The sequence below is a fragment of the Oncorhynchus gorbuscha genome, linkage group LG05 (genome assembly GCF_021184085.1).
Source record: "Oncorhynchus gorbuscha isolate QuinsamMale2020 ecotype Even-year linkage group LG05, OgorEven_v1.0, whole genome shotgun sequence".
Classification (NCBI taxonomy): domain Eukaryota; kingdom Metazoa; phylum Chordata; class Actinopteri; order Salmoniformes; family Salmonidae; genus Oncorhynchus; species Oncorhynchus gorbuscha.
In genome coordinates, this window is record NC_060177.1 from 784,947 (window position 1) to 801,703 (window position 16,757).

Sequence of the window (16,757 nt, forward strand, 5' to 3'; positions counted from 1 at the left end):
ATAACACAGTAGGGATACCAGGGGGAACACATATAACACAGTAGGGATACCAGGGGGAACACATATAACACAGTCAGGATACCAGGTTAATATAACACAGTCAGGATACCAGAGGAACACATATAACACAGTAGGGATACCAGAGGAACACATATAACACAGTAGGGATACCAGGGGGAATACATATAACACAGTCAGGATACCAGGGGGGGCATATAACACAGTAGGGATACCAGGGGAACACATATAACACAGTAGGGATACCAGGGGGAACACATATAACACAGTCAGGATACCAGGTTAATATAACACAGTCAGGATACCAGAGGAACACATATAACACAGTAGGGATACCAGAGGAACACATATAACACAGTAGGGATACCAGGGGGAACACATATAACACAGTCAGGATACCAGGGGGGGCATATAACACAGTCAGGATACCAGAGGAACACATATAACACAGTAGGGATACCAGGGGGAACACATATAACACAGTCAGGATACCAGGGGGAATACTGGCTGAATCCCCTCTGACTTCAAAATGTCCTGAGTCACTCCCCTCCTCAAGAAACCAACACTCAACAACTAAACAGACAACAAACTACAAAAACAAACAAACAAACTACAGACCTGCATTCCTTCTTCCTATAAAACTACAGACCTGCATTCCTTCTTCCTATAAAACTACAGACCTGCATTCCTTCTTCCTATAAAACTACAGACCTGCATTCCTTCTTCCTATAAAACTACAGACCTGCATTCCTTCTTCCTATAAAACTACAGACCTGCATTCCTTCTTCCTATAAAACTACAGACCTGCATTCCTTCTTCCTATAAAACTACAGACCTGCATTCCTTCTTCCTATAAAACTACAGACCTGCATTCCTTCTTCCTATAAAACTACAGACCTGCATTCCTTCTTCCTATAAAACTACATACCTGCATTCCTTCTTCCTATAAAACTACAGACCTGCATTCCTTCTTCCTATAAAACTACAGACCTGCATTCCTTCTTCCTATAAAACTACAGACCTGCATTCCTTCTTCCTATAAAACTACAGACCTGCATTCCTTCTTCCTATAAAACTACAGACCTGCATTCCTTCTTCCTATAAAACTACAGACCTGCATTCGTTATTTTCCGGTAAGTGGGGCAGACGTGGATCCTCCCTATGTTCCTACCAGGTGACGTGGTTCCTCCCTATGTTCCTACCAGGTGACGTGGATCCTCTCTATGTTCCTACCAGGTGACGTGGTTCCTCTCTATGTTCCTACCAGGTGACGTGGATCCTCTCTATGTTCCTACCAGGTGACGTGGTTCCTCTCTATGTTCCTACCAGGTGACGTGGATCCTCTCTATGTTCCTACCAGGTGACGTGGATCCTCTCTATGTTCCTACCAGGTGACGTGGTTCCTCTCTATGTTCCTATCAGGTGACGTGGATCCTCTCTATGTTCCTACCAGGTGACATGGTTCCTCTCTATGTTCCTACCAGGTGACGTGGATCCTCTCTACGTTCCTACCAGGTGATGTGGATCCTCTCTACGCTCCTACCAGGTGACGTGGTTCCTCTCTACGCTCCTACCAGGTGACGTGGTTCCTCCCTATGTTCCTACCAGGTGACGTGGATCCTCTCTACGTTCCTACCAGGTGACGTGGAGAGGATCTATGTCTGCACCACGTACTCTCACTACTAGTGTCCCCCAGGGCTCGGTTCTAGGCCCTCTCCTCTTCTCTCTATAGACCAAGTCACTGGTCATATCATCACATGGTCTCTCCTCTCACTGCTATGAGGATGGACCTCTCCTCTTCTCTCTATAGACCAAGTCACTGGTCATATCCTCACATGGTCTCTCCTCTCACTGCTATGAGGATGGACCTCTCCTCTTCTCTCTATAGACCAAGTCACTCAGCTCTGTCATATCCTCACATGGTCTCTCCTCTTCTCTCTATAGACCAAGTCACTCAGCTCTGTCATATCCTCACAAATGGTCTCTCCTGTCACTGCTATGAGGATGGACCTCTCCTCTCCTCTCTATAGACCAAGTCACTCAGCTCATATCACTGCTATGAAGATGACTCAACTACTTTTCTCCCTCCCCCTTCTGACACCCAGGTGGCAACACGTATCTCTGCGTGCCTGGCAGATATCTCAGCTTGGATGTCGGCCCACCACATCAAGCTCAACCTTGACAAGACAGAGCTGCTCTTCATCACAGAGAAGGCCTGTCCACTCAAAGACCTCTCCATCATGGTTGACAACTCCACACTGTCACCCTCCCAGAGTGTAAAGAACCTTGGCGTGACCCTGGACAACACCCTGTCATTCTCTGCTAACATCAAAGCAGTGACTCCTGCAGATTCATGCTGTACAACATCCGTAGAGTATGACCCCCCTCACACAGGAAGTGGCACAGGTCCTAATACAGGCTCATCATCTCCCCTCTGGACTCCTGCAGATTCATGCTGTACAACATCCGTAGAGTACGACCCCCCCTCACACAGGAAGTGGCGCAGGTCCTAATACAGGCTCGTCATCTCCCCTCTGGACTCCTGCAGGTTCATGCTGTACAACATCAGTAGAGTACGACCCCCCCTCACACAGGAAGTGGCGCAGGTCCTAATCCAGGAACTTGTCATCTCCCTTCTGGACTACTGCAACTCGCTGTTGGCTGGGCTGCTCGCTTTGCCATCAAACCCCTGCAACTTATCCAGAATTCCAGTTGACGCTCACATCCACTACAAGACCATGGTGCTTATCTACAGAACAGCAAGAGGAACTGTCCCTCCCTACCTTCAGGCTATGATCAAACCCTACACCCCAACCCATCCACTACAAGACCATGGTGCTTATCTACAGAACAGCAAGAGGAACTGTCCCTCCCTACCTTCAGGCTATGGTCAAACCCTACACACCAACCCATCCACTACAAGACCATGGTGCTTATCTACAGAACAGCAAGAGGAACTGTCCCTCCCTACCTTCAGGCTATGGTCAAACCCTACACCAGGAGACTCCAGCGGGAACAAAGATTATATATATACACAGGAGACTCCAGCGGGAACAAAGATTATATATATACACAGGAGACTCCAGGGGGAACAAAGATTATATATATACACAGGAGACTCCAGGGGGAACAAAGATTATATATATACACAGGAGACTCCAGGGGAACAAAGATTATATATATACACAGGAGACTCCAGGGGGAACAAAGATTATATATATACACAGCAGAGACTCCAGGGGAAGAAATATAACACTGTTTTTGTCACACAGCAGTAGAAACCAAGGAAAAGAGAGACACAGTGCTACATATGGTGGAGAATGCAGCCAGAAGTTGTAGTGTATATTGTACCATATTGTTGTCTGAATGGGAGAGATACCCAGTAGGCTATGCTTGCATGTGTGTTAAACATGTTTTGACACAGGGATCACTTCCATATACTTCAAGTGACCAAGACATCGCAGTGCAATGCCACATTACTGTATTAAAGACATGGTCAGGGTTGGGATCAATTCCATTTCAATTCCAGTCAATATTAGGAAGTACACTGAAATTCCTATTCCAATTCTTTTCAACAATTTTTCAATTGGGAACATTTGGAATTTGGTCTCCTTTTGGAATTGACTGGAATTGATGTAGAATTGACACCAACTCTGGACATATTACTAGGTAACAGGTACTGACTTGTGTCGATGAAGACAGCGTCCACATAGACTTTGGTGCAGAGGGATCCTAATATGAATCCACAGGCTGGGCCAAACACCAGCGTGGAAAATACTATACCTAAAGAGAAACACAGACAGGACACTTTAACAGTAACATCCACAACGTTAAAAAGACACTTCTCATTGGTAAGGACACGTTTAGACAGATTTATACCAAGGCAAATGTAACCTTTCATTACTTTCCAGTGAAGTCACAAAAATATACCTTCCCTCTTTTTATACAATTGGACGACTGTATGCTGCAATATGTCACTTTTAGGAGCGACCCGGCCAAATGCACAGAACGGAGAGTTATAGATCCGTCATTCGCATTGAAAGCAAGTCTAAGAAGCGGTAGATCTGTTCTATGTGCGCTATTTCTATGCTTCCTGTTCTGAAGTGTAGTTATTGTATCTTTTACTTGTGGTTTTGGACACCAGCTTCAAACAGATGAAAATACAACATTCTTGGTTCTGGAGAATATCACAGCGGTTTAGATGGTACAGTGATTCTCTACACTAGGCCTGCTTGTTATGTCACATGAACTGAAAATAGATGAACTATTAGAATTTTAGCAACCAGGAAATGGCAGAGTGATTTCTACATAGCATCTTTAAAAGTTAGTTATTTTAGGAAATATAAATATTTTCAGTTCTAAGCCACAAGAGGAGGCAGTACTCTGCACATATCTCTCTGACCAGGACCCTGTTGTCACTACCCTGCATATCTCTCTGACCAGGACCCTAAACACGTTGTCACTACCCTGCATATCTCTCTGACCAGGACCCTAAACACGTTGTCACTACCCTGCATATCTCTCTGACCAGGACCCTGTTGTCACTACCCTGCATATCTCTCTGACCAGGACCCTAAACACGTTGTCACTACCCTGCATATCTCTCTGACCAGGACCCTAAACACGTTGTCACTACCCTGCATATCTCTCTGACCAGGACCCTAAACACGTTGTCACTAATACTGACCAGGACCCTGTTGTCACTACCCTGCATATCTCTCTGACCAGGACCCTGTTGTCACTACCCTGCATATCTCTCTGACCAGGACCTGTTGTCCTACCCTGCATAACCAGGACCCTGTTGTCACTACCCTGCATATCTCTCTGACCAGGACCCTAAACACGTTGTCACTACCCTGCATATCTCTCTGACCAGGACCCTGTTGTCACTACCCTGCATATCTCTCTGACCAGGACCCTGTTGTCACTACCCTGCATATCTCTCTGACCAGGACCCTAAACACGTTGTCACTACCCTGCATATCTCTCTGACCAGGACCCTGTTGTCACTACCCTGCATATCTCTCTGACCAGGACCCTGTTGTCACTACCCTGCATATCTCTCTGACCAGGACCCTTAACACGTTGTCACTACCCTGCATATCTCTCTGACCAGGACCCTGTTGTCACTACCCTGCATATCTCTCTGACCAGGACCCTGTTGTCACTACCCTGCATATCTCTCTGACCAGGACCCTAAACACGTTGTCACTACCCTGCATATCTCTCTGACCAGGACCCTGTTGTCACTACCCTGCATATCTCTCTGACCAGGACCCTGTTGTCACTACCCTGCATATCTCTCTGACCAGGACCCTGTTGTCACTACCCTGCATATCTCTCTGACCAGGACCCTAAACACGTTGTCACTACCCTGCATATCTCTCTGACCAGGACCCTGTTGTCACTACCCTGCATATCTCTCTGACCAGGACCCTGTTGTCACTACCCTGCATATCTCTCTGACCAGGACCCTGTTGTCACTACCCTGCATATCTCTCTGACCAGGACCCTAAACACGTTGTCACTACCCTGCATATCTCTCTGACCAGGACCCTAAACACGTTGTCACTACCCTGCATATCTCTCTGACCAGGACCCTAAACACGTTGTCACTACCCTGCATATCTCTCTGACCAGGACCCTGTTGTCACTACCCTGCATATCTCTCTGACCAGGACCCTGTTGTCACTACCCTGCATATCTCTCTGACCAGGACCCTGTTGTCACTACCCTGCATATCTCTCTGACCAGGACCCTAAACACGTTGTCACTACCCTGCATATCTCTCTGACCAGGACCTAAACACGTTGTCACTACCCTGCATATCTCTCTGACCAGGACCCTGTTGTCACTACCCTGCATACCCTGTTGTCACTACCCTGCATATCTCTCTGACCAGGACCCTGTTGTCACTACCCTGCATATCTCTCTGACCAGGACCCTCAACCCTGCATATCTCTCTGACCAGGACCCTGTTGTCACTACCCTGCATATCTCTCTGACCAGGACCCTAAACACGTTGTCACTACCCTACATATCTCTCTGACCAGGACCCTAAACACGTTGTCACTACCCTGCATATCTCTCTGACCAGGACCCTAAACACGTTGTCACTACCCTGCATATCTCTCTGACCAGGACCCTAAACACGTTGTCACTACCCTGCATATCTCTCTGACCAGGACCCTGTTGTCACTACCCTGCATATCTCTCTGACCAGGACCCTAAACACGTTGTCACTACCCTGCATATCTCTCTGACCAGGACCCTGTTGTCACTACCCTGCATATCTCTCTGACCAGGACCCTGTTGTCACTACCCTGCATATCTCTCTGACCAGGACCCTAAACACGTTGTCACTACCCTGCATATCTCTCTGACCAGGACCCTTAACACGTTGTCACTACCCTGCATATCTCTCTGACCAGGACCCTTTTTGTCACTACCCTGCATATCTCTCTGACCAGGACCCTGTTGTCACTACCCTGCATATCTCTCTGACCAGGACCCTGTTGTCACTACCCTGCATATCTCTCTGACCAGGACCCTAAACACGTTGTCACTACCCTGCATATCTCTCTGACCAGGACCCTGTTGTCACTACCCTGCATATCTCTCTGACCAGGACCCTGTTGTCACTACCCTGCATATCTCTCTGACCAGGACCCTGTTGTCACTACCCTGCATATCTCTCTGACCAGGACCCCCTAAATCTCTCTGACGTTGTCACTACCCTGCATATCTCTCTGACCAGGACCCTAAACACGTTGTCACTACCCTGCATATCTCTGACCAGGACCCTTAACACGTTGTCACTACCCTGCATATCTCTCTGACCAGGACCCTGTTGTCACTACCCTGCATATCTCTCTGACCAGGACCCTTAACACGTTGTCACTACCCTGCATATCTCTCTGACCAGGACCCTGTTGTCACCAGGACCCTGTCATATCTCTCTGACCAGGACCCTTAACACGTTGTCACTGCCCTGCATATCTCTCTGACCAGGACCCTGTTGTCACTACCCTGCATATCTCTCTGACCAGGACCCTTAACACGTTGTCACTACCCTGCATATCTCTCTGACCAGGACCCTGTTGTCACTACCCTGCATATCTCTCTGACCAGGACCCTTAACACGTTGTCACTACCCTGCATATCTCTCTGACCAGGACCCTGTTGTCACTACCCTGCATATCTCTCTGACCAGGACCCTTAACACGTTGTCACTGCCCTGCATATCTCTCTGACCAGGACCCTGTTGTCACTACCCTGCATATCTCTCTGACCAGGACCCTAAACACGTTGTCACTACCCTGCATATCTCTCTGACCAGGACCCTTAACACGTTGTCACTACCCTGCATATCTCTCTGACCAGGACCCTGTTGTCACTACCCTGCATATCTCTCTGACCAGGACCCTAAACACGTTGTCACTACCCTGCATATCTCTCTGACCAGGACCCTGTTGTCACTACCCTGCATATCTCTCTGACCAGGACCCTTAACACGTTGTCACTACCCTGCATATCTCTCTGACCAGGACCCTTAACACGTTGTCACTACCCTGCATATCTCTCTGACCAGGACCCTGTTGTCACTACCCTGCATATCTCTCTGACCAGGACCCTGTTGTCACTACCCTGCATATCTCTCTGACCAGGACCCTTAACACGTTGTCACTACCCTGCATATCTCTCTGACCAGGACCCTGTTGTCACTACCCTGCATATCTCTCTGACCAGGACCCTGTTGTCATCAGATCCCTGACAGCTCAGCATCAAGATGAGAGGCCAGGGAGAACCTTAGAGAACATCTCCTGATGAAATCATTGGCCACTCTAACCAATGGATCACTAGTCACTTTATTAACCCCACTTTAATAATGATGTTTACACATCTTGCACTACTCATCCCAGATGTATATACAGTAGTATATACCTTCCAGTTACAGCTGACAGAACCTTCCAGTTCCAGCTGACAGAACCTTCCAGTTCCAGCTGACAGAACCTTCCAGGTCCAGCTGACAGAACCTTCCAGGTCCAGCTGACAGAACCTTCCAGTTCCAGCAGACAGAACCTTCCAGTTCCAGCAGACAGAACCTTCCAGTTCCAGCTGACAGAACCTTCCAGTTCCAGCTGACAGAACCTTCCAGGTCCAGCTGACAGAACCTTCCAGGTCCAGCTGACAGAACCTTCCAGGTCCAGCTGACAGAACCTTCCAGTTCCAGCTGACAGAACCTTCCAGTTCCAGCTGACAGAACCTTCCAGTTCCAGCAGACAGAACCTTCCAGTTCCAGCAGACAGAACCTTCCAGTTCCAGCTGACAGAACCTTCCAGTTCCAGCAGACAGAACCTTCCAGGTACAGCTGACCCAGAACCTTCCAGTTCAGCTGACAGAACCTTCCAGTTCCTGCAGACAGAACCTTCCAGTTCCAGCAGACAGAACCTTCCAGTTCCAGCAGACAGAACCTTCCAGGTACAGCTGACAGAACCTTCCAGTTCCAGCTGACAGAACCTTCCAGGTACAGCTGACAGAACCTTCCAGGTACAGCTGACAGAACCTTCCAGGTACAGCTGACAGAACCTTCCAGTTCAGCTGACAGAACCTTCCAGGTACAGCTGACAGAACCTTCCAGGTACAGTTGACAGAGAGAGACTGGGTAGCAGTGTGTACAGGCTGGGTACAGGACAGAGAGAGGCCTGGTAGCAGTGTGTACAGGCTGGGTACAGGCTGGGTACAGGACAGAGAGGCTGGGTATTAGTGGGTACAGGCTGGGTACAGCACAGAGAGAGCCTGGGTAGCAGTGGGTACAGGCTGGGTACAGGACAGAGAGAGGCTGGGAAGCAGTGTGTACAGGCTGGGTACAGGACAGAGAGAGGCCTGGTAGCAGTGGGTACAGGCTGGGTACATGACAGAGAGAGGCTGGGTAGCAGTGGGTACAGGCTGGGTACAGGACAGAGAGGCTGGGTATTAGTGGGTACAGGCTGGGTACAGCACAGAGAGAGCCTGGGTAGCAGTGGGTACAGGCTGGGTACAGGACAGAGATAGGCTGGGTAGCAGTGGGTACAGGCTGGGTACAGGACAGAGAGAGGCTGGGTAGCAGTGGGTACAGGCTGGGTACAGGACAGAGAGAGGCTGGGTAGCAGTGGGTACAGGCTGGGTACAGGACAGATAGAGACTGGGTAGCAGTGGGTACAGGACAGAGAGAGGCTGGGTAGCAGTGGGTACAGGCTGGGTACAGGACAGAGAGAGGCTGGGTAGCAGTGGGTACAGGCTGGGTACAGGACAGAGAGACTGGTTAGCAGTGGGTACAGGCCTCTCTCTGTCCACAGCTGATACATGGGGGATGGGCTAGCTGTAGGACACTGTATTGTAATACATGGGGGATGGGCTAGCTGTAGGACACTATTGTAATACATGGGGGATGGGCTAGCTGTAGGACACTGTATTGTAATACATGGGGGATGGGCTAGCTGTAGGACACTGTATTGTGGTACATGGGGGATGGGCTAGCTGTAGGACACTGTATTGTAATACATGGGGGATGGGCTAGCTGTAGGACACTGTATTGTAATACATGGGGGATGGGCTAGCTGTAGGACACTGTATTGTAATACATGGGGGATGGGCTAGCTGTAGGACACTGTATTGTAATACATGGGGGATGGGCTAGCTGTAGGACACGGTATTGTGATACATGGGGGATGGGCTAGCTGTAGGACACTGTATTGTAATACAAGGAAAAGAAATGGTCTGACCTTAAACTGTAGGGGAAAGAAATGGTCTGACCTTAAACTGTAGGGGAAAGAAATGGTCTTTTGACCTAAACTGTAAGGAAAAGAAATGGTCTCACACAGGAAGCGGCGCAGGTCCTAATCCAGGCACTTGTCATCTCCCGTTGTCATGTTTTGTCATATATTGTCTTGTCCTTGTGCTTTCCCTTCTGTTCGTTTCCCCCTGCTGGTCTTATTAGGTTCGTTCCTCTTTCTATCCCTCTCTCTCCCCCTCCCTCTCTCTCTTCTCTCTATCGTTCCGTTCCTGCTCCCAGCTGTTCCTCATTCTCTAACTCACTCATTTACTCTTTTTCACACCTGTCCCTATTTTGCCCTCTGATTAGAGCCCCTATTTCTCCCCTTGTTTTCCGCTTCTGTCCTTGTCGGATCCTTGTATGATGTTCGCTGTTCTGTGTCCTTGTCTCGCCCTGTCGTGTTTTATCTTCTTCAGATGCTGCGTATGAGCAGGTGTCTTAGTCTGCTACGGTCGTGTGCCTTCCCGAAGCAACCTGCAGTCTATGGTCGAGTCTCCAGTCAGTCTCGCAACTACGAGTGGATTCAGTTTTTCCTGTTTTGTTTTCTCCTTGATATTTCCAGGATTATTACTTTTGTCATTTACTGGAATAAAGACTCTGTTTTCGTTAAGTCGCTTTTGGGTCCTCATTCACCAGCATAACAGAAGGATCCGACCAAGAATGGACCCAGCGACTCACAGTTCTTGTAACACTGCCCCGTCGAGATCCAGGGAGCAATGCTCGGCAGACACGAGCAGGAATTGTCTGCTGCTCGTCATGCCGATGAGACCCTGGCCGCTCAGGTTTCCGACCTCTCAGGACAGTTTCAGAGTCTTCGTCTTGTGCCACCAGCTACTTCCTGGTCTTCCGAGTCTCGGAACCTAGGGTTAATAACCCACCATGTTACTCTGGGCAGCCCACTGAGTGCCGCTCCTTTCTCACCCAGTGTGATATTGTGCTCTCTCTCCAACCAACACATACTCAAGAGAGAGCTCGGATTGCTACGTCATTTCACTCCTTACTGGTCGGGCTCGAGTGGGGCACAGCTATCTGGGAGGCAGGGCTGAGTGTTCTAACAATTACCTGAACTTTAAAAGGAGATGATACGGGTTTTTGATCGTTCAGTTTTTGGTAGGGAGGCTTCTAGGGCCCTGGCTTCCATATGTCAGGTGATCGATCCATAACGGATTACTCTATAGAGTTTCGCACTCTTGCTGCCTCTAGTGACTGGAACGAGGCGCTGCTCGCTCGTTTTCTGGAGGGACTCCACGCTGAGGTTAAGGATGAAGATTCTCTCGGGGAGGTTCCTTCCAGTGTGGACTCTTTGATTGCACTCGCCATCCGCGTAGAGCGACGGGTAGATCTTCGTCACCGAGCTCGTGGAAGAGAGCTCGCGTTAACGGTGTTCCCCCTCTCCACGCAACCATCTCCTCCCTCCGGCTCAGAGACTGAGCCCATGCAGCTGGGAGGTATTCGCATCTCGACTAAGGAGGGAACGGAGGATCACCAACCGCCTTTGCCTCTATTGCGGTTCTGCTGGACATTTTGTCAATTCATGTCCAGTAAAAGCCAGAGCTCATCAGTAAGCGGAGGGCTACTGGTGAGCGCTACTACTCAGGTCTCTCCATCAAGATCCTGTACTACCATGTCGGTCCATCTACGCTGGACCGGTTGCCGCTTCATGCAGTGCCTTGATAGACTCTGGGGCTGAGGTTGTTTTATGGACGAAGCATGGGCTCGGAAACATGACATTCCTCTCAGACAGTTAGAAGCCCACGCCCATGTTCGCCTTAGATGGTAGTCTTTCTCCCCAGTATCAGATATGAGACACTACCTTTAACCCTCACAGTATCTGGTAACCACAGTGAGACCATTTCCTTTTTGATTTTTCTTTCACCTTTTACACCTGTTGTTTTGGGTCATCCCTGGCTAGTATGTCATAATCCTTCTATTAATTGGTCTAAGTAATTCTATCCTATCCTGGAACGTTTCTTGTCATGTGAAGTGTTTAATGTCTGCTATCCCTCCTGTTTCTTCTGTCCCTCTTCTCAGGAGAACCTGGTGATTTGACAAGTGCCGAGGAGGAATATCATGATCTGCGCCACGCAGTCTTCAGTCGGTCCAGAGCCAACTCCCTTCCTCCTCACCGGTCGTATGATTGTAGTATTGATCTCCTTCCGGGGGACCACTCCCCCTCGGGGTAGACTATACTCTCTGTCGGCTCCCGAACGTAAGGCTCTCGAGGATTATTTGTCTGTTTCTCTCGACGCCCGGCACCGTAGTGCCTTCTTCCTCTCCCGCCGGACGGGGGTTTTTTTGTTAAGAAGAAGGACGGTACTCTGCGCCCCTGCGTGGATATCGAGGGCTGAATGACATAACGGTTAAGAATCGTTATCCGCTTCCCCTTATCGTCGTCAGCCTTCGAGATTCTGCAGGGAGCCAGGTTCTTTAAGTTGGACCTTCGTAACGCTTACCATCTCGTGCGCATCAGAAGGGGGCGAGTGGAAAACGCGTTTTAACACTCCGTTAGGGCATTTTGAGTACCGGGTTCTGCCGTTCGGTCTCGCTAATGCTCCAGCTGTTTTTCAGGCATTAGTTAATGATGTACTGAGAGACATGCTGAACATCTTTGTTTTTGTCTACCTTGACCGATATCCTGATTTTTCACCGTCACTCGAGATTCATGTTCAGCACGTTCGACGTGTACATTTACATTTACATTTACATTTAAGTCATTTAGCAGACGCTCTTATCCAGAGCGACTTACAAATTGGTGCATTCACCTTATGACATCCAGTGGGACAGTCACTTAACAATAGTGCATCTAAAACTTAGGGGGTGGGGTGAGAGGGATTACTTAACCTATCCTAGGTATTCCTTAAAGAGGTGGGGTTTCAGGTGTCTCCGGAAGGTGGTGATTGACTCCGCTGTCCTGGCGTCGTGAGGGAGTTTGTTCCACCATTGGGGGCCAGGGCAGCGAACAGTTTTGACTGGGCTGAGCGGGAGCTGTACTTCCTCAGTGGTAGGGAGGCGAGCAGGCCAGAGGTGGATGAACGCAGTGCCCTTGTTTGGGTGTAGGGCCTGATCAGAGCCTGGAGGTATTGAGGTGCCGTTCCCTCACAGCTCCGTAGGCAAGCACCATGGTCTTGTAGCGGATGCGAGCTTCAACTGGAAGCCAGTGGAGAGAACGGAGGAGCGGGGTGACGTGAGAGAACTTGGGAAGGTTGAACACCAGACGGGCTGCGGCGTTCTGGATGAGTTGAAGGGGTTTAATGGCACAGGCAGGGAGCCCAGCCAACAGCGAGTTGCAGTAATCCAGACGGGAGATGACAAGTGCCTGGATTAGGACCTGCGCCGCTTCCTGTGTGAGGCAGGGTCGTACTCTGCGGATGTTGTAGAGCATGAACCTACAGGAACGGGCCACCGCCTTGATGTTAGTTGAGAACGACAGGGTGTTGTCCAGGATCACGCCAAGGTTCTTGGCGCTCTGGGAGGAGGACACAATGGAGTTGTCAACCGTGATGGCGAGATCATGGAACGGGCAGTCCTTCCCCGGGAGGAAGAGCAGCTCCGTCTTGCCGAGGTTCAGCTTGAGGTGGTGATCCGTCATCCACACTGATATGTCTGCCAGACATGCAGAGATGCGATTCGCCACCTGGTCATCAGAAGGGGGAAAGGAGAAGATTAATTGTGTGTCGTCTGCATAGCAATGATAAGAGAGACCATGTGAGGTTATGACAGAGCCAAGTGACTTGGTGTATAGCGAGAATAGGAGAGGGCCAAGAACAGAGCTCCTGGGGGACACCAGTGGTGAGAGCGCGTGGTGAGGAGACAGATTCTCGCCACGCCACCTGGTAGGAGCGACCTGTCAGGTAGGACGCAATCCAAGCGTGGGCCGCGCCGGAGATGCCCAACTCGGAGAGGGTGGAGAGGAGGATCTGATGGTTCACAGTATCGAAGGCAGCCGATAGATCTAGAAGGATGAGAGCAGAGGAGAGAGAGTTAGCTTTAGCAGTGCGGAGCGCCTCCGTGATACAGAGGAGAGCAGTCTCAGTTGAATGACTAGTCTTGAAACCTGACTGATTTGGATCAAGAAGGTCATTCAGAGAGAGATAGCGGGAGAGCTGGCCAAGGACAGCACGTTCAAGAGTTTTGGAGAGAAAAGAAAGAAGGGATACTGGTCTGTAATTGTTGACATCGGAGGGATCGAGTGTAGGTTTTTTCAGTGTACTCCAACGCCTTTTAGAGAATTGTCTCTACGTGAAGGCTGAGAAGTGCGCCTTTCATGTCTCCTCTGTCACATTTCTCGGTTCTGTTATTTCCGCTGAAGGCATTCAGATGGATCCCGCTAAAGTCCAGGCTGTCAGTGATTGGCCCGTTCCAAGGTCACGTGTCGAGTTGCAGCGCTTTCTAGGTTTCGCTAATTTCTATCGGCGTTTCATTCGTAATTTCGGTCAAGTTGCTGCCCCTCTCACAGCTCTTACTTCTGTCAAGACGTGCTTTAAGTGGTCCGGTTCCGCCCAGGGAGCTTTTGATCTCCTCAAGAAGCGTTTTATGTCCGCTCCTATCCTTGTTACTCCTGACGTCACTAAACAATTAATTGTCGAGGTTGACGCTTCAGAGGTGGGCGTGGGAGCCATTCTATCCCAGCGCTTCCAGTCTGACGATAAGGTCCATCCTTGCGCTTATTTTTCTCATCGCCTGTCGCCATCGGAACGCAACTATGATGTGGGTAACCGCGAACTGCTCGCCATCCGCTTAGCCCTAGGCGAATGGCGACAGTGGTTGGAGAGGGCGACCGTTCCTTTTGTCGTTTGGACTGACCATAAGAACCTTGAGTACATCCGTTCTGCCAAACGACTTAATGCACGTCAAGCTCGTTGGGGCGTTGTTTTTCGCTCGTTTCGAGTTCGTGATTTCTTATCGCCCGGGTAATAAGAACACCAAGCCTTATCTCTGTCTCTTTAGTTCTTCTGTGGCTTCTACCGATCCCGAGGGATACTTCCTGATGGGCGTGTTGTCGGGTTGACTGTCTGGGAATTGAGAGACAGGTTAAGCAAGCACTCACTCACACTGCGTCGCCGCGCGCTTGTCCTAGTAACCTGCTTTTCGTTCCTGTTTCTACTCGTCTGGCTGTTCTTCAGTGGGCTCACTCTGCCAAGTTAGCTGGCCACCCCGGCGTTCGGGGTACACTTGCATCTATTCGCCAGCGGTTTTGGTGGCCTACTCAGGAGCGTGACACGCGCCGCTTCGTGGCTGCTTGTTCGGACTGCGCGCAGACTAAGTCAGGTAACTCTCCTCCTGCCGGTCGTCTCAGACCGCTTCCCATTCCTTCTCGACCATGGTCTCACATCGCCTTAGACTTCATTACCGGTCTGCCTTCGTCTGCGGGGAAGACTGTGATTCTTACGGTTGTCGATAGGTTCTCTAAGGCGGCACATTTCATTCCCCTCGCTAAGCTTCCTTCCGCTAAGGAGACGGCACAAAATCATCATTGAGAATGTGTTCAGAATTCATGGCCTCCCGTTAGACGCCGTTTCAGACAGAGGTCCGCAATTCACGTCACAGTTTTGGAGGGAATTCTGTCGTTTGATTGGTGCTTCCGTCAGTCTCTCTTCCGGTTTTCATCCCCAGTCTAACGGTCAAGCAGAAAGGGCCAATCAGACGATTGGTCGCATATTACGCAGCCTTTCTTTAGAAACCCTGCGTCTTGGGCAGAACAGCTCCCCTGGGCAGAATACGCTCACAACTCGCTTCCTTCGTCTGCTACCGGGCTATCTCCGTTTCAGAGTAGTCTGGGGTACCAGCCTCCTCTGTTCTCGTCCCAGCTTCGCCGAGTCCAGCGTTCCCTCCGCTCAGGCGTTTGTCCAACGTTGTGAGCGCACTTGGAGGAGGGTGAGGTCTGCACTTTGCCGTTACAGGGCGCAGACTGTGAGAGCCGCCAATAAACGTAGGATTAAGAGTCCTAGGTATTGTCGCGGCCAGAGAGTGTGGCTTTCCACTCGTAACCTTCCCCTTACGACAGCTTCTCGCAAGTTGACTCCGCGGTTCATTGGTCCGTTCCGTGTCTCCCAGGTCGTCAATCCCGTCGCTGTGCGACTGCTTCTTCCGCGACATCTTCGTCGCGTCCACCCTGTCTTCCATGTCTCCTGTGTCAAGCCCTTTCTTCGCGCTTCCGCTTCGTCTCTCCCCCGTCCTTGTCGAGGGCGCACCTATTTACAAAGTACGAAAGATCATGGACATGCGTTCTCGGAGACGTGGTCACCAGTACTTAGTGGATTGGGAGGGTTACGGTCCTGAGGAGAGGAGTTGGGTTCCATCTCGGGACGTGCTGGACCGTTCGCTGATTGATGATTTCCTCCGTTGCCGCCAGGGTTCCTCCTCGAGTGCGCCAGGAGGCGCTTGGTGAGTGGGGGTACTGTCATGTTTTGTCATATATTGTCTTGTCCTTGTGCTTTCCCTTCTGTTCGTTTCCCCTGCTGGTCTTATTAGGTTCGTTCCTCTTTCTATCCCTCTCTCTCCCCCTCCCTCTCTCTCTTCTCTCTATCGTTCCGTTCCTGCTCCCAGCTGTTCCTCATTCTCCTAACTCACTCATTTACTCTTTTCACACCTGTCCCCTATTTTGCCCTCTGATTAGAGCCCCTATTTCTCCCCTTGTTTTTCCGCTTCTGTCCTTGTCGGATCCTTGTATGATGCTTCGCTGTTCTGTGTCCTTGTCTCGCCCTGTCGTGTTTTTATCTTCTTCAGATGCTGCGTATGAGCAGGTGTCTTAGTCTGCTACGGTCGGTGCCTTCCCGAAGCAACCTGCAGTCTATGGTCGAGTCTCCAGTCAGTCCTCGCAACTACGAGTGGATTCAGTTTTTCCTGTTTTGTTTTCTCCTTGATATTTCCAGGATTATTACTTTTGTCATTTACTGGAATAAAGATTCTGTTTTCATTAAGTCGC

The 16,757-nt window shown here is 49.9% G+C and overlaps 1 protein-coding gene across 1 annotated transcript in view; it reads right to left on the minus strand.

The window, feature by feature from the left end:
- LOC124035351 overlaps positions 1-16,757 on the minus strand; it is a 107,783-nt gene that overhangs the window by 44,724 nt on the left and 46,302 nt on the right. The window contains 2 exon segments of the mRNA XM_046348816.1: positions 3,703-3,801; positions 8,032-8,652. Of these exon segments, the coding sequence (XP_046204772.1) occupies positions 3,703-3,801; positions 8,032-8,652 (720 nt within the window).